Source organism: Muntiacus reevesi, chromosome X (genome assembly GCF_963930625.1).
Source record: "Muntiacus reevesi chromosome X, mMunRee1.1, whole genome shotgun sequence".
NCBI lineage: Eukaryota > Metazoa > Chordata > Mammalia > Artiodactyla > Cervidae > Muntiacus > Muntiacus reevesi.
The window spans coordinates 52,966,796-52,992,813 of NC_089271.1; the positions used below are offsets into that span (position 1 = coordinate 52,966,796).

Below are 26,018 nucleotides of genomic sequence, written 5' to 3' on the forward strand. Positions count from 1 at the left end.
GGTAAAGAATCTGCCTTCGATGCAGGAGACCCTGGTTTGATTCCTGGGTTGGGAAGATGCCCTGGAGAAGGGAAAGGCTATCTACTTCAGTATTCTGGCCTGGAGAATTCCATGGACTAAGTCCATGGGGTCACAAAGAGTAAGACATGACTGAGCGACTTTCACTTTATATCGTTATTCTTAATCTTTTTTCTAATGTAGGTTGAAAATATATATTTTTCTCTTCCTGGTTTGCCTTTGTTAGCTTTTTTTAATATTCAAATATTTTAAACTTTGTATGTAGCTAGGTATATAACCCTTTTGTATCTGCTGCGTTTCTTGTTATAATTAGAAAGGACTGTATCACTTTAAGGTTAAATTTAGGTACTTAAAACTGTTATCTGTTTCTTTAAGTTACTGGGATTGCCATTCTCAAAGTGAAGTCAGGGGGCAAGAAACTACTGTCAGAATTCATTATTTAGCAAATTTGTATTAAGAACATATGACATTGCAGATATTTTTCTAGGTTCTGGGAATTACCAAGGCTTTAAGACACCATACCTGCATTCATGAAGTTGATTCTAGCTAGCCTAACAGAAACATAACTATTTATGACAGTATCTATCTCTTAGAATTGTTTTCAGGATTAAATGAGATAATAATATATAAAATGCTTATGTACCTGGCATCAAGTTAATGCTCAATGAAATGTTAGCTATCATCATCATCATTATTTTATGTCTATTATAACCCTGTATTATAAGTGCTATAGCTCTTATAAGAACTTAGCAGAGAACGCATTCTGTGTGTGTGTGTGTGTGTGTATGGGACTGGAAAAATTTTCACAGAAAAGGTATGTTTGAGAAGGGCCTTGGAAGATAAGTTACTTGGTAGGAGGAAGAGTATTCAAGGCAGAAAGTAAGCTTTTACAGAGCAGCAAACATAATATATAGAGGTGTAAAATGGAAGATATAAGCCTAAATAAGTAAATTTGTGTCGCTGAGAAGTTTGAATGAACCTTATTGTCACTGTGAGGACAAACTCCTTCACATACTCATCGAGCACTTGCTATGAACCAGATACTGCTATAGGCACTAGGAGTACAGTGGCTGGATTAACATAGATAAGATCCAAGCTGATCTGGAATTTAGATCTAGTTGGATAAATAAACAGACAGATTCTCTAGTTAATTATGACAATAGATGATAACCAGGAATAATACTGTAGTTGAAAAGGTCAGGGAAGGCTTCTCTGAGGGGAGGTGAACAACTTGGGATGAATATACCAATATGAAAAACATGGATTTAAAAGGATAACAAGGGGCTTTCCTGGTAGCTCAGTGGTAAAGAATCTGCCTGCCAGTGCAGGAGACACAGGTTTGATCCCTGATCCAGAAAGATTCCACATGACGTGGAGCAGCTAAGCCCCTGCACCACAACTATTGAATCTGTGCTCGAGAGCCTGGGAGCCACAACTACTGAGCCTACGTGCCCTACAGCCCATTCTCTGCAACAAGAGAAATCACTGTAATGAGACGCCCACACGCCACAACTAGAGTAACCTCCACTCGCCTCAACTAGACAAGAGCTTGCGCAGCAATGAAGACCCTGCAAAGCCAAAAATAAATGAACGAGTAAATAAAAATTTTAAAAAATATAACAAGGAATTTGCCTGGAAAAGTTACCTCAGGGCAGTGACAGTAGAAGAGAGCCCCTGAATTTAAAGTTCATAAGAGAGAGGTACTCATAGCTTAGTATTTGGTGGGTTTTCCTATTTGCCTACTAATATAAAGGGAACATTTGTGTATCATGTCCATTTATGTGTAGTTATAACCATAATGAATCAGTTATGTCAATTACTGGCTCTGCTGAAGTGGTCAGTTAGGGTATCTGTTAACTTAAATTGGCTACCTCTACTTAAGCCTTCTGGTTAAACCAGAGTAGTTTAGTTATCATCATTGCTTTTAATGAAAAATGATTTCATATGGCATCTGTGTGACCAAAGTACTTTTTGTGTGTCCATATTGCTCTCAGTAGGTGATGGGGTGAATATCCGTTATTCTCATTTAATAAACTAGAAAACTGAGGCAGGCAAGATTTTGACATTGCTTATGATTGTAGAATATGGTTTTAAGTGAGCAGTCCTTCACTTTGCACTGTCCTTTACAGGAGAATTACTACTTGTGGTTTCCAGAGTCTGACCATATAATAATGAAGCTGTTTTCCATGAACCATGCACAAAAATCAGTCCACTTACAATACTCTAATGATATAATTTTCTTGCTTTGCTTTTTAGTTGTTCTTACTTTAATGTTTTCACACAGGATTTCCTAATGATCATGACAACGACAATAGAAAAGAAAGGTCATAAAGTCCTTGATATTCGGTGGTGAAACTGTGCATAAATTATTACATTTTGTACCAGGCACAATAGCACGTTCTAAAAAGATTAGTTAAAAGGAACTTGAAAGGCAGTAGAAATGGTTCTTGCTTTCCAGATGGCTGGAGGGGCTGATTTATGAGGAATGAATAAATAAATTATGCATGGCACGGTTAAATGCATCTGAGGTAGTGTTATAGTAGTCTGTAAATTACAAGAAACATAAACACAGAGATCTGAATGAATGGGAGGAGGAGGCAAATAGAAAAAGGGTTTGAGTAACAGGAAAATATTCAGAGCTATTCTTGTAGTCCATCTGTTCTCACTTGCCTGCCTCCACAGCCTGGAACTCCTTGTCAGCAATTCAGTCATGCATGCATTCAGTATTTTATGGAACACCCAGATATGAACTGTGTTGTTTTTGTAATGTTCTTCGATACCCTTCTTCCTCTCACTTCCTCATGTTTCTACCTAGCCTGCCTTGCTGCTACTCCCTAACAGTAGAATGAAGAGATATTCCTGGCAGAGAGTGCAGCATAGGTAAAGGAAGCAGTAGCATGAGAGACCGTTTTCTGCTCAATAAACAGAGGCTGTGAGTCTGGGGCATGAGACTCAAGGGTGGGGATGGTGACAGTTGGAGTAGGAGATAGGTTGGGAGAGCTTTTAGACCTTACCTTGTAACCAAGCAGATACCAAATGATTTAAAAGCAGAGGAATGATGTGATTAGATTTATGTTTTAGAGAATGTATGGCAGTGTGGAGGATGGATTCAGGGGAAGGGTATGCGGAGACTGGAAGACCATTAAAATGTTAGTTTTGAGCAATCTAGGCAAAAGAGCAAAGGCCTGAATTAAGACAGCAGGAATGGAGATGGGGGAAGAATAAGTTCTGGAGAAATTTCGGAGTGAGCATCAATAAGACCAATTAGAGATGGAGAACAGACCAGAAACATCAGAGATGACTTAAAAGCCCAGGTAGAGTATGCTGCTAAGTCATTTCAGTCGTGTCCAACTCTGTGTGATCCCATAGACGGCAGCCCACCAGGCTCCCCTGTCCCTGGGATTCTCCAGGCAAGAACACTGGAGTGGGCTGCCATTTCCTTCTCCAATGTGTGAAAGTGAAGTCGCTCAGTCATGTCTGACTGACTCTTAGCGACCCCATGGACTGCAGCCTACCAGGCTCCTCCATCCATGGGATTTTCCAGGCAAGAATACTGGAGTGGGTTGCCATTTCCTTCTCCAATGCATGAAAGTGAAAAGTGAAAGTGAAGTCGCTCAGTTGTGTCTGACTCTTAGCGACCCCATGGACTGCAGCCTACCAGGCTCCTCCATCCATGGGATTTTCCAGGCAAGAGTACTGGAGTGGGGTGCCATTGCCTTCTCCGGCCAGGTGGAGTATAGGCAGGCCATTTCTCCCTCACATGTGAGCACATGCCCAGACTGCCTCTGCCAGCCTCAGCATAAGCTCCTGATGTCCCAGGGAAGGGAAAAAAACTCTTTTAAAAGGAAAAATATGACAGTGCGTGAAATACGCCATGGAAGTTGTGAAGCAGTTCTGCTTGTTCTGCCCTGCTGTAAAACACACACACACACACACACACACACACACACACACACACACAAAGAAACAAAAAACAGAATGGAGAAACCTACCATCATCATCTCAGTTAGGCTCTCCCAAACTGACTCAAGCAATTTGTGTGCATGGTACGAGAAGGAGAAGGAAACAGAATTTGGGATCCATCACCCTCAAGATATTCAAACTTCGCTAAACACTTAGCCTAGTAATAGTAGTAGCAGCAGCAGCAGAAGTAGTAGTAGTAGTAGTGTTAGTTACTCAGTTGTGTCCGACTCTCTGTAAAACCCCATGGACTGTAGCCCACCAGGCTCCTCTGTCCATGGGATCCTCCAGGCAAGAACACTGGAATAATTTGCCATTCCCTTCTCCAGGGGATCTTCCTGACCCAGGAATCAAACCCATGTCTCTTGCAATGCAGGCAGGTTTTTTAAACACTTAGTCTAGGAGAATGGCAATTGTTATTGCTGCTTTTTGAGCTTGAAAAAAGAGATACTGATATCAGAAGCTCTGTGGAGCCATCAACCTCACTTGTTTTATATGCTAAACCCATAAAATGAGGTGTATGGTGATGGTCCACAGGATTTAAAAGCTTTAAAGTTTCCTTAATGGGAAAATACCTGGTCAGATTCTAGAATATACACCCTGTAATCTCTCCCCCATTTATATGTTTATATTGTTGTCTTAAGTATATGTTTTATTTGGATCTACTGAGTTTTTACCCAGTGTCCCATCCAGGATACAACATTACATTTCATCATTGTGTCTCCTTGGGCCCCTCTTGGCTGTGATGGTTTCTTAGACTTTCTTTCTATTTGGTGATCGTGACAGTTTTGAGGAGTACTGGCCAGGTGTTTGTATATTGTTGCTCAACTGGGATTAGTTTGATGTTTTTCTCATAATTAGACTGAGGCTTGGGGGAGAAGACTAGAGGTAAAATGTCTTTCTTACCACATTCATATCAAAGGTATATGCCGTCAGTATGACTCATGACTGCTGATGTTCACCTTGATCACTTGGCTGAGGCAGTATTTATCAATTTTTTTGACTGTGAAATTATACTTTTTTCATCCTTTTGTAATGTGGTCTTTGGAAGGAAGTTACTGCATAGCTGACACTTAAGAATAAGGAAGTTATTCTCTATCTCCTTGCAGTTGAAGTATCTAAAGATGCTATTTGGAATTGTTCTTCATTAGAGATTTCTCTATTCTTTCCCAGTTATTTATTCAATCACTTATTTTTAACAGTAGGGACACATTTGTTTAATACTTTGGACTATAATCTATTATTATTTATTTTATTCAAATGTTTCTAGCTGGGCATTCAAAGCTCTTTCAGTTGGCTCTGTTTCCCTTTGACATACCCCTGTCACTATGGAGGTTTCTTGAGCACTTACTTACTTCCTGGTACTACAACATACTCCAGGCCCATGTTATGTATTTCCTGACTCAGTCCTAGAATCAGCCATTTCTCCAAGGAGCCCTGGTTCCTTTCAGTGGACGTTGGTGTTAGAAATCAAGATCTGGGCCTTCAGTGTGCTTTTATCTATTGGGTTGTTGTTGATTCTAGGCCCTCTCAGTAAGGAAATACAAATATATGTGTATACTGACCTACATATTTAACTATCTGCATCTATATTAAGCTAAACATGAGATCATACTGATGTCTCTAATTCTAATCCATTAACACATGGTTCATTCTTGCCTTCTTCCCTTACTTGTCTGTAACCTTCTCCTTAAGGTAGTGAGAAACATGGCTCTCACCATCCACCATCCAATTTTTAACTGTTCATTTCCAGTGTACATGCGTGGATTTCAAATTGTTAACCCATATCCTTCATGGGAAACTACTTTATCAACTAGAATAAAGCACTTATACAAAATTCCTTTTGCCTTTAGTTTTAAAAACTCCATTCATTTCTAGTTACTTGGGTCAGCATCTTTTTCTTTACCCATTTTAGTGAGGTTGCTTCACAAATTTGTAATATAATTAGATTCTTTTGTCACTTAATGCATTCCATCCTGGGATTTTTTTTTAATTGCATACATTAAGGTTCACTGTTTGTGCTGTAAAGCTCTATAGATTTTGACAAGTATATGGTGATATGTATATACTATTAGAGTATCATGCAGAATAGTTTCACTGCCCTGAGAAATCCAATGTCTTACCTATTTAATGTCCTTCCTTCTGAGCCCCTGGCAACCATCAATCCATTTTCATCTTCATAAATTTGTCTTTTCCAGGATATCTTTGGGCTTCCTGGGTGGCTCAGCCAGTAAAGAATCTGCCTGCAGTGCAGGAGACATGGGTTTGATCCCTGGGTCAGGAAGATCCCCTGGAGAAGGGAATAGCTACCCATTCCAGTATTCTTGCCTGGAAAGTACCATGGACAGAGGAGCCTGGTGGGCTATAGTCCATGGGGGTCTCAAAGAGTCGGATACAACTGAGTGACTAACACTTTGAGAATTTCTTTATAAACGGAATCATACAGTGTGTAGACTTTTCAGATTGGCTTCTTTCATTTAGCAATATGCATTTAAGGCTCTTCTATGTCTTTGTGTAGATTGATAGTTCATTCCTTTTCATTGCTGAATAATATTCTATTGTCCAGATATACCACAGTTAGTCTATTCATTCACCTACCTACTGCATAACATCTTGGTTTCTTCCAACTTTTAACAGTTTTCACTAAAGCTGCTACAAATATCTGTGTGCGAGCTTGCCCATAGGCATAAGTTTTCAAGTCAGTTGGGTAAATATATGGGTGTGTGATTTCTGGATTATGTGATAAAACTTTTTAGTTTTATGAGAAATTGTGAAACTGTCTTCTAAAGTGGCTGTGCCATTTTGTTTCCCCGTCAACAATGGTTGATAGTTCCTGTAACTCCACATCCTTGCAAGCAGTTGGTATTGTCAGTGTTTTAGATTTTAGCCATTCTAATAGGTGTGCAGTGGGATCTCATTGTTAATTTGCATTACCCTAATGACAAATGATGATGAGCATCTTTTCATTTGTTATTTGCCATCTGTATGTCTTCTTTGGTGAGGGTCAGATCTTTTGATTTTAGATCTTCTTTTCTAATATATACATTTAATACTATAAATTTCTAAGAACTGCTTTTGCTGTATCCCACAAACTTTGTTATGTTGTATTTCATTTTCACTTCAGAATGTTTGAAAAGTCATCTTGAGAGCTCTTTAACCCATGGGTTATTTGGAAGTGTGTTACTTAATTTCCAGGTATTTTGGCATTTTCCAGCTATTTTTCTGTAGGTTTCTAGTTTAATTCTCTTGTGTTAAGATTTATGTTAAACTGGCTAGGAGTTGGGCTGTGTTTATTGTTTGGTGTAATCATTGGTGCTAGGAGGCTAAATCTCTCTCGTGTCCTTGTTTTTGTCTCCTCTCTTGACTGAGTTTCCTTAAGCACAACTCCCATTCTATATCTTGCAGCTGTAATTCACTTTTATTAAGTATGAAAGTGAAATCATTAGCCACTCAGTCGTGTCCGACTCTTTGTGATCCCATGGAGTGTAGCCTGCCAGGCTTCTCTGTCTATGGGATTTCCCAGGCAAGAATACTGGAGTGGGTTGCCATTCCCTTCTCCAGGGGATCTTCCCAACCCAGGGATGGAACACAGGTCTCCTGCACTGCTGCTGGATTCTTTACCTTCTGAGCCAGTATACAGGAGCCCTATTGGTATAGTGATATGGTATGGGGGAATAGGTTATTTTTACAATTTTCTGATTAAATCACAGTGTCTTTTGGACCTGTGTTTTGTATTTGATCGTCACAAAATATAATCCAGTGGTATAGCATTTAGTTTTCCCTGCCCCCTACTCCTGTCAGCATTTCCAACCCATTTCCAGGAAGCCCAGACCCCTGACTTGGCTTTTTTTCCCCTTAGGTGAGATTAGGAGGCTGGAGTGGGGCTGGAGAGGGAAGAATACCCTTCCCCCACCTGGGATAAGCCTCAAGCAAAGTATTTTCCCCTGGAGCATAGGTCTTTGTTAGAATGACCTGTTTGGCCTATTTCACAATGATAACTCTTAGCTTCTGATCAGAGTCTGGAGGAGGTCTTTCTTTGAGAACACCAAAGTATAGGCTCAGAAGTTTCTTATTCTCACGTAAGTCCACATTCAGCCTTCAGAAATTAGTCAGAATTGCCATTTAAGTGGCCAGGTAAGCATATCTTTCTCGGTGTCTTTTCAGATAAGCCTGTCTCTTCAGATTTGGGGGTTGGAATTTCCCTTGCAACCTTATAATTCTCTGGTGAGTCCTGGAAAAGTTACTGATTTTTCAGTTTTTTCTAGCCTTTTCTTGTTCAAATAGGAGTGACAGCTTCTTTTTTATTTATTTATTTTAACTGAAGTATAGTTAACTTACAGTGTTGTATTAGTTTCAAGTGAACAGCAAGACAACTGAGCTTTTTACTTGCAAGGGTTGAATCTGGAAGCTCCCCATTTATTTTCTAATTAGTTACACTGCTTTGGTTCCCTCTTGAAAGAAGAAAATTAGAGGACAAACATTTGACCTCTAATAAATCCTGAATGGATTCTTTTGAACCGCACTTTGTTCCAGTTTATGACATTCTAGGGTAGAGGAAAGGATTACTCTGATGTTTCGGGAGTGTTGTGGTGAGTGTTTCTGGGGTCTGTGGCTATCGGGTTCCCCAGAGATGTGGTAACCATGTTGGTATAGCTCTGGTTAGCCGTAGACCAGATGCATTTGGTCCCGGGTGTGCCCTCCTTCACTGCTGAGCTGAATCTTTCTTTTCCAAGATTAGTACCATTTTATTATCTTGCCAGAAGAGTATTCTCTAACTATGCAATCAAAATACCTTTGAAATTCTTCAAAGCTAAGGTCTTCTCAAAAGTCATTTAGCACAATGTATGAATGATCCACAAATAGTTGTTGCTAAAATAATGAGTATGAGGGTGGGAAAGGACTGTAAAAATCATACATGTTAATACACCCTCATTTTACAGATGGGGAACCATAAAGCCACAGAGATGAAGGCAGTTGCTCAGGGTGACAAAATTACTGAGTTATGGAGCTAGTCTTAGAATCTGTATCTTCTTACTGCTGGACAACGGGCCTGATCACGAAGACTATTTTTCCCATTGACTTTCACTTAAAAATTTAGTAAGCCATCTTCTTTGTGGTACATTTCTCCTGGTGTTGTCTGAAACCTGTCGCCTGTTTCGTTTACAAATACCCCAATGGTCTGCCTCTCACAATAGAAGTCTGTCCTTCGCGATGACCTGTTTCTAATCTTCTAGCTGCATTATTGTTATTTTTCTTTTTAGAAACACACATAACACATAAACACACCTCACTGTTAGAGATTCAAACAATGCACATCTATATAACATGTGAAAGTCCTCCCCCTCACTCCCAACTTCCCACTCCAGAGATAACCCTTTGAAATAATTCAGTTATGACCCTTTCAATTCTTTTTCTATCCAGTTAACACAGAGATACACAATTAATTTTAAAAAATCTACTTATTATTTTGTAAATAGCTTTTTTCACATAGTAAGTTTGGGAGGTTTTTCTATTTCAGTACACATCAGTCTGCTTCTTTCCTTGTGCTGTTCCCCCGTAACTGGACTCTTTCATTGTTCCCAGTGCTGCAGTGAATAACATGCATATGTTGGTGTACACAGGTCCAAGTGTTTAAGAGCAATTCCTAGATTATATGTGTGTGTGCTTAACTCATTTTTGTTTGGTTTGGGCGTTCCATATACCATGTGGGATCTTAGTTCCCTGACTAGGGATCGAACCTGTGCTCCCTGCATTAGCAGCATGGGGTCTTAACCACTGGAAGTCCTAATTAATTTTTTTGTCCATAACATTACACTGCTCCTATGAGTTTGGGAAGAATCTCCTACTTGCTATTTCCTCTCTTGAAGTTTTTCGCCCTGCCAAAGAATGATTGCTAATCTCTTTTCCCCAGCTTCCTTTTGGAGATTAATAGAGAGAAACCAATGTAGGCTCAGTACAGAAGAACTGCTCAGTACAGCAACTGGTGAGTTGCTGCTTCTAAAATAATAAGTATAAGTAATTATATAGGCTTGTGCTAGCCAAAGGGTTTCTCAATACTCTGGTATGGAATGTACTTCTTAGAGCAAGATCTCCCAATCCATTACATTTCCCTGTCCTCTTGTCAGTCCCTTGTAAAGTATAAAGTTGAGAAGGAAGGGATGAAGAGCAAGTAAGGGAACAGAGGGCTATTTTCTTTATATGGACAACCCTCTCAGCAATGCTGTCAAACCTAGCCCCTCTGATTCCGTTTCTGCATTCATTTTGTACAGTGGTACCAAACCATGCTCCTCAAGTTGTTTTTCCAAACACTGGTAACTCTGGCAGTTAGCACCCTAGCTCCACTGGTAATGAAAGTGAGTTGGGTGGGGGAACTTCTAGATTACAACAGATGGCTGGGATGGGAACAGAAAGCTTAAAAGATACACCCTCAAGCAAATGTCTACAATCCTCTGGGGACAGAGCTGTATCCAATGGGAGCCATGGAGTCTGAAGGTGGTATTAGAATCTAGATAAATGCTTATCTCAAAAGCTTGTTTTCCCTGTCCCTTTCTGCCATGCCCCATCTTCCTGTATACTTCTTGTAACCCTCAAACTTTATTTTAATAGCACATATATATTTGTTACTGTTGTTGCAGTTCTGATGCCCACCTCTCTCAACACCTGATTGAACTTGTGTCTCTTACGTCTCCTGCATTAGGCAGGTGGGTTCTTTACCACTGGCACCACCTGGGAAGCCCAGCTCTCAGCAGTCAGTCTTTAAATGGGTGCAGGGGTGACTGTCAGAACAACACAGGCACCGAGCCAACAGGTTGAATGTCCCGGAGCCTCTTGGTGTTCCAGCTGCTGCATCATGGGAAAGTTCAGGAGCCTCTGGGGGATGGTTGTGGGGGAAGAGAGTCCTTAGGAAAGAGTAGTTATCTCTCTATAGCTACTCACAAAGTGAGGTATTTGACTATGTAACAACCAGTATGGCTTTACAGATATGTATCAATGGAATGCATGCCTGCTAAGTCACTTTACCACTAGTACCACCTGGGAAGCCCAATCAATGGAAATAGTCACCCTAATAAGTGCCCTAGGAGCCAAACTAAGATAGTATGTTAAAGCATAACATAGTCCTGTGACACTGTCCAGGGCTTTGATGAGAGGGCTGCTTCACTAATATTTGCTTTTCAACTGGTGGGTATGGGTTAGTGGGAAAGCAAAATGGAGGCACAAATTGATAGAAGGGTCCTAAAAATGTTGACTAATTACTGAGGCTTCAACTGTAATATATTCTCAAACATAGAGGTAAATGGAATGTGAAAGAGGTCATGGCTTGTTGGGAGATCTGGAAGAGATGAACCAGTACAAGAAGGGAAAGGGGTGCAGATAGGAAAGTGAGAAGTGGCTCAAAGTAAACTCTTGGTACTTGCTGTTGAATGAAGGTACAATTTTAAAAATCACAGGATGAATATCTGCTGATGTGTGCTCAGTAGAATGTTGACTGTTTTTGTATATGTGCTTTTAGCTTTGCAAAAATACAAAATATCCCTGTAAAAACTGAAATATATTCTAAAAATGGAACTATTTTCCAGGTCCTCTGATGCATACCAATAGCCCTGCTCCATTTCTCTGTGTGCTTATTTCTTTCTTTAGGCAGCTGCCAATAAGTGAGCTCACATGCAGTGTGGTTCTCACTAAAGCAGTATGTCAGGGTGTACAAGGTTTCTTTCTATCCTCTTTCCCCTTGTGTTTCTGTTAGTGTTTAACTAATTCACTTAATCAGTTACTGTTCAACTCCCCCAGGAAATTTCTAATGGCGTATTGGTTAGAGATTGAAATAAACATTAATTCTCAAATTGGAATTTATTTTCTTGTATCTTAAGGGGTTTTCTAGTTTTAAGCATCATGTGATTTTCAGAAAATATTAGAAAGTGGTTTCCATAAAGGGAAATGAGCAAAATACATTCATTTATATGCATCCTCATTCAGCCATGTGCTTTTAAACACCCATTAATTAAGTTTTTATACCTCACCAGGAAAGCTATTTCAAGGTTGACTTTTTTTTCTGACTAGTTTTTTGTTCATTTTTGTCCCAGACTCAAGCAAAGCAGATAAGCTTTAGGGGACCTTTCTTTTATCATTTGAGATCCAGAGGTACTTTAACTTGAATCATTTTCCTGCTAGAGCATTAAAACCATTTCTTATATAACTTATGTTGAACGGTACACTATGCCTTCAAAACTTATCTAAGTTTTACCTTTGCATGTGTGTGTGTAGACACAAGAATATAGACTTGCCTAAGTTCCAAAGAATAGCCAGGAGAGATAAGAAAGTCTTCCTCAGCGATCAATGCAAAGAAATAGAGGAAAACAACAGAATGGGAAAGACTAGAGATCTCTTCAAGAAAATTAGAGATATCAGGGGAATATTTCATGCAAAAATGGGCTCAATAAAGGACAGAAATGGTAGGGACCTAACAGAAGCAGAAGATGTTAAGAAGAGGTGGCAAGAATACACAGAAGAATTGTACAAAAAAGTTCTTCACGACCCAGAGAATCACAATGGTGTGATCACTCACCTAGAGCCAGACATCCTGGAATGTGAAGTCAAGTGGGCCTTAGGAAGCATCACTATGAACAAAGCTAGTGAATGTGATGGAATTCCAGTTGAGCTATTTCAAATCCTGAAAGATGATGCTATGAAAGTGCTGCACTCAATATGTGAGCAAATTTGGAAAACTCAGCAGTGGCCACAGGACTGGAAAAGGTCCGTTTTCATTGCAATCCCTAAGAAAGGCAATCCCAAAGAATACTCAGACTACAGCACAAGTTCACTCATCTCACACACTAGTAAAGTAATGCTCAAAATTCTCCAAGCCAGGCTTCAGCAATATGTGAACTGAGAACTTCCAGATGTTCAAGCTGGTTTTAGAAAAGGCAGAGGAACCAGAGATCAAATTGCCAATATCTGCCGGATCATTGAAAAAGCAAGAGAGTTCCAGAAAAACATCTATTTCTGCTTTATTGGCTATGTCAAAGCCTTCGACTGTGTGGATCACAATAAACTGTGGAAAATTCTGAAGGAGATGGGAACACCAGACCACCTGACCTGCCTCTTGAGAAACCTGTATGCAGGTCAGGAAGCAACAGTTAGAACTGGACATGGAACAGCAGACTGGTTCCAAATAGGAAAAGGAGTGTGTCAAATCTGTATATTGTCACCCTGCTTATTTAACTTGTATGCAGAGTACATCATGAGAAACGCTGGTCTGGAAGAAGCACAAGCTGGAATCAAGATTGCTGGGAGAAATATCAATAACCTCAGATATGCAGATGACACCACCCTTATGGCAGAAAGTGAAGAGGAACTAAAAAACCTCTTGATGAAAGTGAAAGAGGAGAGTGAAAAAGTTGGCTTAAAGCTTAACATTCAGAAAACTAAGATCATGGCATCTGGTCCCATCACCTCATGGGAAATAGATGGGGAGACAGTGTGTAAGACTCTATTTTTTTGGACTCCAAAATCACTGCAGATGGTGACTGCAGCCATGAAATTAAAAGACACTTACTCCTTGGAAGGAAAGTTATAACCAACCTAGATAGCATATTAAAAAGCAGAGACATTACTTTGCCAACAAAGGTCCATGTGGTCAAGGCTATGGTTTTTCCAGTGGTCATGTATGGATGTGAGAGTTGGACTGTGAAGAAAGCTGAGCGCCGAAAAATCAATCCTTTTGAACTGTGGTGTTGGAGAAGATTCTTGAGAGTCCCTTGGACTGCAAGGAGATCCAACCAGTCCATCCTGAAGGAGATAAGTCCTGGGTGTTCACTGGAAGGACTGATGCTGAAGCTGAAACTCCAATACTTTGACCACCTGATGCAAAGAACTGACTCATTGGAAAAGACCCTGATGCTTGGAGGGATTGGGGGCAGGAGGAGAAGGGGACGGCAGAGGATGAGATGGCTGGATCGCATCACCGACTCGATGGGCATGAGTTTGAGTAAACTCCAGGAGTTTGTGATGGTAGGGAGGCCTGGCATGCTGCGATTCATGGGGTCGCAAAGAGTTGGACACGACTGAGCGACTGAACTGAAGGACCCCAATCTTGATATTTAGAGCTGTTGTTTAATTTTGCTTTTTTTCTTGGCAGAGTATTTACACACCAGAAGCTTAACTTTTTAAAAAAACTCCCTGTTTTTAAATCGAAGTATAATTGATTTACAGTATTTCTGGTTGTACAGCAAAGTGATTCCACTTATATATACTTTTTCAGATTATTAATATTTTCCCTTATAGGTTATTACAAGACATTGACTATAGTTCCCTGCATTATACAGTAGGTCCTTGTTTATCTAAAGAAGCTTAAGTCTTAATCCACAGTTTTTTGGAAAGCTTTTTGCATTTTGCTACTGTATTTGTACCTCACTAGTTGATCTGGAATGGAATCATTTCTACACTCGTTCTTGATAACTTAGTTTTATGAATTTAATATTTCTTTCTACTAAGTAAAAAAAATGTTAAGAAAACAGACCAATTGGATGTGGAATAAGACCCACAGCTTAAGCTATTTGTCATCAAGTCATATATAGATACCTCTGTGAAAGAGTACAGTTTCATCCCTCTCATTGATAAAACCTTAAAAAGTAGTAGTATCATTGTCATCATCCTTATTTTGCACTTAACGTATTTTTTCCTATTCTAAAAACTATGATGAATATCTTCTAATTTCTAGTCCATACTGGTGTCAAATCCCCATTAAGTGGTCTTCTTGCGTTGAAAGTTTTAAAAACTGTTGTAGGAGCAACTAACATATTAGAAACAGAAAATGATCTGATCAGATCTGTGCTCCACAAAAATAACTCTGTCCGCAAATATTAACTTTATCGTTGTGGTTTTATCATAGGATACATTAAAATTGGTAAGCATTTCTTTCTCTTATTTCATAGTAATTGACCTACACCTGACAGCCTGTATAAAGGAACATGTGCTAGAGATTACACCTTTGGCAGAGAAGGGAATAGTGGGGTAGAAGAGAGTAAAAGAAATATAATGTCAAATTCTGAATACCATTGCCTCATTTATTTTTTTAATTGAAGTATAGTTGATTTATGATATTGTGTTAATTTCTGGTATACAGTAGAGTGATTCATTTATACATTTTGGGGAGGATGGGAGAGAATTTTTTTTTTTTGGAGAGAATTTTAATGCAGCCACCAAATTAAAGGATAAAAACATACTGTAAACATAACTTAAAACAATTTAGAATCAAACAAAATGTGAGGTAAACTGACTAGTAAAATTCACCAAATGTTGGTTAGGAAAATTTTATAGTAATAAAGTAACACAGGTGCCTCCTTTTCTAAAAATCACAAAAAGCAATTGCATAAGTTACAGCCAAAAATTGAATACAGCAATTCTCTTTGTAGTTTTAGTATGTGTATGTGTATGTGTGTAAATATATACACTAAATATATCTATATTCCTTTTCATATTCTTTTCCCTTATAGGTTATTACAAAATATTGAGTATTAGTTTCCTATACTATACAGTAGGTCCTTGTTGGGTATCTATTTTATATATAGTTGTGTGCTTCTGCTAATCCCAAACCCCTAATTTATCTCCCTTTCCTTCCTCTTTAGTAACTGTAAGTTTGTTTTATATGTCTGTGAGTCTGTTTCTATTTTATAAATAAGTACATTTGTATCATTTTTTTAGATTCTGCATATAAGTGGTATCTTACAACATTTGTCTTTCTCTGCATTACTTCACTTAGTATGATAATATCTAGGTCCAACCATGTTGCTGCAAATCCAGTGCCTCATTTCTTAATCTGAATTGTAACTAAATCTCATTTTAGTAGGAGGATTGTGTCATAGCTGTCAGTCCTCTAGTTTTCAAGAGGTAAATTTACATGGAATAAAATAGTTCCTTCACAGAAGCACTGATGGAGCATTTGAAAAACACATGAAATTTCACCAGAAGTTATTGACATGGTACTAACTATGCAATCCAGTTACTGTACATTGAAGATCTATACATTTTTTAAGTACCAAAAACTAGTATGTTAAAGTGTAAAATAATCTAATAAGGTAATGCAAGTCTTAGTATAAGTGAATATATTCTGTAGTGGTCTTCAGATACTACACATAGAATCCTATTTAGTAAAGAAAATTTTGAAGGAGGCTTGTGAGGTTGGCCCTGTCATCCTCTTTAAGTAAGAAATACATACTTTTCTAAAAGTATAATTGTACAGTACAGTCACACTTAAGTCATAGCTTTTGCTTTTTAAACTTGTTAGTTTTTTGCCACAATACTATCAGTTGCCACTTCATTTTACTCCTTGTTAGTGCTAGGTTAGTTCATCAAGAACTGCGATACTGTCATAGTGATGGACTGGACCAAAAGCATGTAGGTTCCATGAAGTGCCTCACATTTCCTAAGATTTTGTTATATTGATATTTTAGGATGCATCAGGCGTTAAGAATTGATGAGAGTAATCCAACTAATAAAATAATATTAAAAAAAAAAAAGAGTAATCACAACATTTTGAAACACTATATTTAGGTCTGATTATTGGAGCACACCGACTAGATTAATGTTTAACAGTGGCTGTTCTGTGCATTCACTTAGGTGGTTAGGAGATGGCAATTTTCTTTTTCTCCTGTTCTGTTGAGAAAAAATTGACATACATCACTGCATAAGTTTAAGGTATAAATCAGGATGCTTTGATTTACATACATTGTGAAATGATTACTCCAATGAGTTCGACTAACATCCATCTTCTCATATTGTTGTTGTTTAGTCGCTAAGTTGTGTCTGACTCTTTGTGACCCCATGGACTGTAGCCCACCAGACTCCTCTGTCCATGAGATTCTTCAGGCAAGAATACTGGAATGGGTAGCCATTCCCTTCTCCAGGGGATCTTCCCAACCCAAGGATCAAACTTGGGTCCACCTGCATTGCAGGCAGATTCTTTATCCTCTGAGCCACCAGGGAAGCCCGTCTCATATAGATACAATAAAAGGAAAAGAAAGAAGAAAAGAAAAAGCTTTCTCCGTGTGATGAGGACGCTTAAGATTTACTGTCTTAACAACTTTGCTATATATCAGTATTACCTCAGTGTTACCCATATATAGAGATGGCAATTTAATTCTTCTTTACTGCATTAGCCTTTTGCTTATTGCACAGTTCATTAAGACTTGTTGAACAGTAGCCTTCAGAATAGAACCAGAGAAGGGAAAGTCTTTAAAACAGTGCAGATGTACTAGTGAATTAATTTTCGTGGCTGAAATATCTACTTTTACCCAGGTTGGATTGAGATCAGACTTGATACTGCTTTCTAGGTAGAGTACTACTGCTAAGAAACAGCTCATTTTCTTCACTGCTTTCTGAGTTTTCAAAGTTACTAGGAAGTATTAAAGACCTGACTTTGTATGCTAAGTTCATATGTGGTTAAGTTTTTCATAATTTTCTCTATAGAAAGACATAAGCTATGTGTATACAGTTTAAAGAATAATCATAATGTGAATACTCAGGTAATCCCTGCCCAGATTAAGAAAAATTGCCAGCTCCCCAAAGCCCAACCCTCACCATGTGCTCCATCCAGAAGGTGACTCCCCTCTCTCCCTAGTCAGCTACTGTCTTTACTTTTGGCATTTTCTTGTTTCCCCTTATAATGTAGTCACTTACATGGGTATCCTAAAACCATATAACTTAGGTTTGTCTGCCTTTGAACTTACATGAATAAAATCATGTTATGTGCTCTCTTGTGTCTGGCATCTTTCATTCATTTCACTAATTTAGCTCGTTACTCTGGTGAGATTTTTATCTGTGTTATTGGTATCCGGTGCATTTTAAAAAAAAAACCTTTCCATATTTGTCTGTCTCTCTTTCCCTCCCCCTTTTTAAAATATTTAAGATCCCTGTAATTTTAAATGCTTTCTGATATTTATACTTTGCCTTCTTAGATTTTCTGCTAAATGATTTCTGAAAACCTTAAATTTGTCTGAATCCCAGTTTTCTGAACTGACCTGACTGCCTCTGGTTTGATGGCATTTGTTTAGATGCGACTACATCTTTAAGGCTTCTGTGCTTAGTTAAAAATCTTCTTTCTCCAAGGCTGGTCCAAGGGTCTGGTCACGTGATTCCAACAGTGACATCACATTCTGACCGCCAGGGAACATTGGTGGTTCTTTAGGTGGTGTTTGTTCCTGTGGAAGGCAGAGAATACAGCAAGTGCCCTTCTAAAGCAGTTCAGACTGGGGCTCCTTCTGTAAAAGCTCCTCAACCTAAATGAGGAAATGCGGGCTGCCAAGGTTATTTCTTCTTTGAGGCAGAAAAAAAGAAAGCTGTGATTGAAGGTAAGCAGGCTTGAGCCTGGCCAAGGACCAAAGCATGACCCCAGGGAGAAGGGGGTCTGGAGAATCACAAGCAGTCTGTTGTCGGATTCTAATCATTGCCTGCTCTTTCCGAGCTGCCTGACAATTTGCGTTTATAATAGACTATCTACAAAGAAGGATGATTCAGTACTCATGTTACCCAGTGATGTAATAGGATTTTTTCTTTCCTGTTAGGAAGCTGTTGCAGATCTTCATTTTGTCTTAATATCCTTTGAACTGGGGGCCTCATTTGATACCTAGTGTAACATTAGATATCTAGTAGAAGCTTTTTAAAAATCAGTTTCACAAAATCCTTTGAAAATTTCTCCTGAAAGGAGCACACTTAAACCAGAGCAAATTGAATTGAAGCATTAACCTGCTTGAAAAAGTCAGTTTCTGGTTGGTTGGTGTCCTGTGTTCCTGTCAGCATTTGTTCTTGAGAATTCAAAGAGCTTGGTTCCCTCCTGCCCCACATACTTTAGCCTCTTTCTGTCCTCCTTCCCAGCTGGCTGTTTCCCTCCAATCTCTCAGACAACACACCAGCATTCATCTTTATCAGCATGCCACTGACATGATAGGAAATGCTGAGCTGGTGATTCAGCAGACAACCATTTCATGGTCAGGTACGCTTGAAGATACGGAAAGGACTTTGGTTAGGGGTTTTAAGATTAACTTATTCACCTCCTCCACTCCCCCCCACCTCACCCCCACTCTTACTGTGATTTGGATTCTGCAGAGCTTTTCCTTTCAGCTGTGCCTTGTTTGTGAAAGGTATGCTGAACTAGGTATTTGGAAGACTTAGAATTTATAAACCTGGTGCAACTTGGGTGTTAATTCAAACTTGTCCTTTGAGAGTGCTCAAATTGTCTGTTAGTTGAGGATGTAGCTGGGGGGAGACGAGGTCAACTTGGGCCCACTTTAGCCTTCTCTGCAGAGGAACTTATCATCAAACAGTCTGGATATAGCTTTGTCCCTGCCAAGGTTGGTGTTGCAAATGTGAGCTGTGGCTAGTTGAGTTCATTGATGGCGTTACTCTGCATTTTTCCTCAGTGTGCATTTGCATGCTTCCCTGAATACAGTTTTACCTTTTGTGTTTAATAGTGAAATTTTGTTCTACCAGAGGATTGTGGAAATATTGTAAAGAAGTTTGTTAAGTAATACTAAGTAACCTTGTGTGTCACTTCTGAGTTTAAATACTCCTCCCTCATCCCAACAGTTCATCAAACAAACTTGGGCTCACCTGATATTTACTGGGTTGTGGCTGTGTGCTAGACACTGGAGAAGGCAATGGTGAATCAGAGATAGGGCTATCCTCAAAGAGCTTCTAGTCTAGAAAGGAAGAGAAAGCATTTGCCTAAGTTATTATAGCAGAAGTGCTAAAAACGAAGCAGGTAAATGTGATTGTTGGCCAAATGGATATGTTTCTTTCAGTTGAAGGATCAGGGAGGGGCCTGTCATTTCTGAGCCATGCACTTTTCTTTAAATCTCTACTTGGAAATCTTAGACTGTCCTGGCATACTCAGTAAAAGTTTCCACAGGCCCATGACATCAAGGATCAAAGTCTTATATCCATGGAAGTGAAATATGTACATTCCAGTCAGCTTAACTCTGGAAGAGACCCACATGCTTTCTTTGGAGTCCCTCCTCAGGCAAAAGCCACCTCTGAGGATTGAATTACTGCCTTGTAAATGTATTAATAAAATGGTTTCTGATGTAATTTGTCTGCAAAAACCTTTGACCCTTTTGTCTTCCTCCCAAAACATAAACTGAAATATCTAAACTGCTCCAAGCTCTTGTCTTTTGTTTCATACATCCTTTTACCCTGTATTTCAACTGTCAGTTCTCCTTTTGTACCGTCGTTCTCATCTGTCCCTTTCCATTCACACTGCCTTGAGACGCTCATTGTTTTGTGCCTAAACCACAGAAACCTCTGAATGTGAAGGATGTTCCTGCCAGGTGATCATCCTGCTTTATCAACATACCCTAACTGTAGTCATCTGATAGTTTAAGGGCTCACCTGGTGCTCAAAAAGGAGGTATTAAAAATGTCCAAAGTGTCTGTATTACTAATGTCTTCTTTCTGTTCAATCCAGAGAATAGGTCATACAATGGTGGAGGAATAGGTTCTTCAAATAGGATGATGGACTTCTTGGAGGAGCCAATCCCTGGTGTGGGGACCTATGATGATTTCAATACAATTGATTGGGTGAGAGAGAAGTCTCGAGACCGGGATAGGCACCGAGAGGTAAGACAAAAGATGCTTTGTGAGCTGAGTGTTAGGAAACATCAGGAGAAGTTGAAAATATATATTCTTTCCATATATAACCCTCTGCCCTGGATGTGGCTGAATTTATTTTCTGCTGGCCATGTAGGGTTTTATTTTATTTTTATTTTTAAGGCATCTTGAAAATAATTTATATTTAATGATGATTTATCTTCCTATAGTGAGTGGTTGAAAAGGATCATTGGGTGTAAATGCCTATGTAGAAAGGTGAAAACAGTTGGTGGGAGGGAATGAAAATAAAATTTCAAAATCTTTCTTCCCCATCTCATCCTTCTTTATGGTTTTCCCTTGAAGCAGAATTTTTACAACTAAGAACAGTAAGTGGACTCTTTTTAAAGAAAAAGAGTGTTTACTGAAGCTTACAGGATAAACCTGTGATTATAGCTCTTTTACAAGTATAAAACCAAAGCCCATTTATGCACTGAACTAAAAACTGCAAGACCAATCAAATTCAAATCAATGACATTAATTTAGTATGATAGTTAATAGAAGTACTTAGAGCTGTGGCTCAGTTTTGTTTTGAATATGACAAGAGAACCTCCATACTTTTGTCTTTTCAAAGTACTTTGGAAACTTCTCAGAGCAGCCCACCAAGGTCATTTGCCTTTAATTTACTGCTGAATATCTTTTAAATCAGGGAATCACAATTTCTAGTCTGAGTCAGGAGCATGTGGAGAGCTTATTCAGCTCCCATCATCCTGATTTAATGGGGAACATGTCTTCAACCAACAGTTAGGTATGATTATTTTTTTTCTGCTTTGAGTCCAAATTTAAAATTTGCTTTTTAAGTTGACTCCATTTTCTCCTGAGTTCCTGGTTTCCTCCTCTCAGACCTGAGTGAATCTCCTGAGCCGTCAGGTTCAGGTCACTTTTCATTCCTTTCCTGGCTCCTAACTGCTTTTCTCATGACCACCTGAGCCCAGGATTGTCCCAGGTACAGGTTTTGAGAAGTTTCTTTGTAATCCTTAGATTTGTGATAATCCCACTGAGTTTTCTTCTCCTAACTCAAAAAGGTGATCTCTATAAAACATTTTTTTATAAGATTCTTGCTATTTGGGAACATATCCATGTATTCTTTCTATTATATTAATTCATCAGGCAGACTTTAAAATATAGTTTTATAGCCTGAGAATCTTTTTCTCTATATAATTCAGAGTTTAGTTTGTCATCATTTGCTTTTTCAACATGTTACTCAGATTGTGAAAACCACCTGTGAAATGATAGGAGTGCATTTCCCATTATATCAATATGGTTGCATCTGAGACACATTATATCAAATAATAATAATTCGGAATCAATTGAAATGTGTTTATCAAATGTTCAAAGGAGACCTTTTTTAAGCATTAGCTGTTCATCATCTGAATGGAAGCACTGTCAGGGAAAAGTGTCACCTCATCTACTTTCAGCATTTCAATTGGAAACTTAAAGTCATAAGCCTAAATGAAATTTTAAAGTGCTTTTGACATCTGCCTGCTAATGCAGGAGATGCAGGAGGTGCACCTTCGATCCCTGGGTTGGGAAGATCCCCTGGAGGAGGAAATGGCAACCCCCTACAGTGTTCTTGCTTGGAGAACCCCACAGACAGAGGAGCATGGCGGGCTACAGTCCATGGGGTTGCAAAGAGTCAAACATGACTGAGCAACTAAACACAGTACAGCACACAATAATTTATTACTCAATGATGTAGCTGCAGATCAAGATGGGGCAGCTAACTTGCAGTTTCAAAGATAAGAAATAGAGGCAGAGAAAGGGGAAGTACTAATGCCAAAGTTGTCAGAATGCTTGGTTTTGAAATGTGAGCACTGAAGAGCTAAATTGACAAGGCTAGGGCCTAGAAAGGTAAACATTTCTGTACCTCTTGATAGCTGCAGATATTCCCAGCAGGTTTTTGCAAATGAAAGAGATCATCCCTAATATCATTTAGGAACTACAATCACTGTACAGTTAGGGGTTTGTGGTATCAAGTCTTAGAATTTGCCTGACCTGAATTACAGCCCCATGTAGTAAACTTCAGATTGTATTTTCACCACTCAAATAAGCCCATATTTATGTATTCTTTGAAAAACAATCAGACTATTTTCTGTGAGTCAAGAGACCATTTTAGGACTATCTGATGTCCAGGCCAGAAGGAGACCACTGCAGTAAGCAGAACAGGTTGATGTTATAAGAAATTAGCAGCTAAGGGGCTTCCCTGGTGGCTCAGTGGTAAAGAATCTGCCTGCCGATGCAGGAGACATGCATTCAATCTCTGATCCGGGAAGATCCCATGAGCCAAGGAGCAACTGAACTAAGCCCGTCAGTCTGTGTGCCACAACTATTGAACCTGTGTGCTCTAGAGCCTGGGAACTGCAACTACTGAGCCCACGCGCTGCAACTATTGAAGCCCAAGCTCCATACAGCCCATAATCCAGGACAAGAGAAGCCACCTCAGTGAGAAGCCCATTCAGCACAACTAGAGAGTAGTCCCTGCTCTCCGCAACTAGAGAAAAACCTGAGCAGTAGCGAAGACCTAGCACAGCCAACAACAACAACAAAATCTCTAGAAGGCTTCTCTGGTGGTCCAGTGGTTAAGTATCCACCAGCCAATGCAGGGGATGTGGGTTCGATCCCTGCTCCAATAAGATCCCACGTGTCATGGGGCAACTCAGTGCATGTGCCATAACTATGGAGCCTGTATGCCTAGAGTCTGTACTCTGCAACAAGAGAAGCCACCGCAGTGAGAAGCTTGCACACTACAACAAAGAGTAGCCCCTGCTCATCACAGCTAAAGAAAGCCCATGTGCAACAACGGAGACCCAGTGCAGCCAGAAATAATAAATAAAAGACAAAGGCCTTATTAAAAATAAAAGAAATTAGCTGCTAAATAGGGAAGCCTTGAATAAGGTACTTGCAGGCATTGCAATACTGGAGATGAAGGTGGGGTTTGGTAAAACAAGGTTCAATAAACCTCAAAGTTCTTGGTGACTTTGGTTCAGCCAAAGACTTGAGAAGTAACTCTGAATTGGTCTCCTAATGAATAGGTTTGTCTTTGTGTTTCTTTATTGCACATTTTGATGTGAAAAAGCAAGGATGTGTGTAAAATCTATTAATGTTTTCTCATTTCTCCCTAGATTACCAACAAAAGCAAAGAATCAACATGGGCCTTAATTCACAGTGTGAGCGATGCTTTTTCTGGCTGGTTGTTGATGCTACTTATTGGGCTTTTATCAGGTATGGTAAACCATGTTAACTTTCTAAACAGATTTCCTAAAATTGTGGTGTGCCCGTCCCCCAAGTCATGAACTGAATTGAATGCTGTGCTTTACTATTTTCCTACATGAAAGAAATCACTCATGGACCTTTTGGAAGCTTGATGACCTTAACTGTAAAGAGGTACTGATACCTCATCTCCTTCATTAAATAAATGAGATTAAATAAGGAAATGCATTTAAGTGCATTTGTGTACTATAAAATATTATATCCATTTTAAGGTGCTGTTAGCCCTGACTTTTGAAGCTTATCTTGAGGAAGAACCTTTCTGTTCGAGATAGGATTTTTTTTTTGTTTTCATTTTTTGGGGAGGAGGGGTGGGAGCAACTCTGTGACTGATAGGATCTTGATCTCTGACCAGGGATTGAACCCATGCCCTGGCAGTGAAAGCATCAAGTCCTAACCACTGGACCACCAGGGAATTCCCAATTGTTTTGTTAACATATACCACATGGGTCAAGAATCTGCCTCCAATGCAAGAGACCTGGGTTCGATCCCTGGGTCAGGAAGATCCCCTGGAGGAGGGCATGGCTACCCACTCCAGTATTCTTGCCTGGAGAATCCTATGGACAGAGGAGCCTGGCGGGTTATAGTCCATGGGGTTGCAAAAGAGTCAGACATGACTGAGTGACTAAAACTTTTGCTTTCTTTCACGTGGGATTTAGGAAAGAAGGTGTAGAAGAGGACTTCTTGAAAGATTTTTATAGTTACTTCTTAAACATCTTCTCTCTTCATTTAGGGGTAAAATATGTAGGACATGGCTCATACCCTTAAGGGGCCTACACTCTTATTCTTTCATGGTGGTTGAGGACTGGGATGGTACTACCTTTTCTATATGGTCTATCTAGGAATAGTATACTTGCTATGCAATACAGCCTCAAAACAGGTCCCTAAGCAGACTTCCCTTCCTGTGGCGGAAGCAGAAAACCAAGAATACCAGGCAGAAGTACTGAGATTTATATCCTTGTGGCATTAAAAAAAAATGGGCCTCAGAAGACTGGGGATAATGAGCTAAATAGAAGTTAGGTGGGAAATCAAGAGGTGGTTGGGATGGAATCATAGTTAACAGCACAGGCTCTAGTTTGTGGCTTCTTGAATTTGAATCCCAGCCCCACCAATTGCTAGTTTTATGACTTTAGGCAGGATTCTTAACCCTTGAAAGCTTTAGTTTACTGACTTGTAAAATAGGGATAATAAGAGTACCTATTTTGCAAATTTGCTGTGAGAATTGAATGAAGTACAACATATATAGCACTCAGCACAGCACCCAATTGTTCACAAGCTGCTGTTACTTAGAGATAATTCATGAGCTGTGGAGTATAAAATGATCACAGCAGCTAGTGGGAGCTGCTGCCGTTCTGTCATAGCACCCTGCAGCCCCGTCTCCCATCAGTGGGCTCCTCGGGGGGACATGCAGGGGATGTTCACCATGTGCCACATTGTTTACATAAAACACCCCCATTTTTCTTGAATGCTGTGGCATTGCCCTTGCCTCTCCAATGCATAGAAACTTAACTCTCCACCATCCCACCCCTCATTTCTTTGTCATGGGATAGGAAATTAAGATCCAGTAGGCTTGTTTACCCCCAGATACTTTTGCGACATCAGGCTACCACATAGTAAATCCGGTTTGTTATTTGATTCATTCTGTGTGCTTTGGTAACAGCTCGTGTGTTACAGCCAAATCTGGTGACAATCCTGTGTTTTCTTCGTCAGTTAAATCTCTGCAGGTCCATTTGCCAAAAAAAGAAGGAAAGAAAGAAAGAAAAAAGATCACAGCAAATGAGAAACTGCTCATTCATAGCAGAGTTTTCAAAGATTATTTCTGGGCCAGGAGTCAGCAAGCTTTTTCTATAAAGGGCCAGACTAAATATTTTAGGATTTGTGGGCCAAATGGTCTCTATAGCACAAACGTAGCCATAGATAGTAGGTACACACACAAGCTGGACTGTGACCAAGAAAAGGTTTATTTAAAAACACAGAGGTGGATTTGACCCTCAGGCCATAGTTTGCCAACCCATGGTCTAGGGTGTTAATGCTGCTCATTCTCTGTCTCATACAGAAGAGAGAATATGGTCTGGACAGTTTAGAGCTGGCTCATAATAGACTGAGTGGGCTCTAATGTCAAATATTACACAGAGGCTG

At 39.5% G+C, this 26,018-nt stretch overlaps 1 protein-coding gene across 2 annotated transcripts in view; it reads left to right on the forward strand.

Moving 5' to 3' along the window:
* CLCN5 (chloride voltage-gated channel 5) overlaps positions 1 to 26,018 on the forward strand; it is a 191,891-nt gene that overhangs the window by 145,878 nt on the left and 19,995 nt on the right. The window contains exons 1-3 of one of the 2 annotated variants that reach the window (XM_065914959.1): positions 18,154 to 18,323; positions 20,434 to 20,585; positions 23,735 to 23,834. In XM_065914959.1, coding sequence (XP_065771031.1) covers positions 20,478 to 20,585; positions 23,735 to 23,834 — 208 coding nt within the window. In that variant the 5' untranslated portion in view covers positions 18,154 to 18,323; positions 20,434 to 20,477. Of the gene's footprint in view, positions 1 to 18,153; positions 18,324 to 20,433; positions 20,586 to 23,734; positions 23,835 to 26,018 lie in introns of those variants that run through there. The other variant, XM_065914958.1, reaches the window with a different exon arrangement.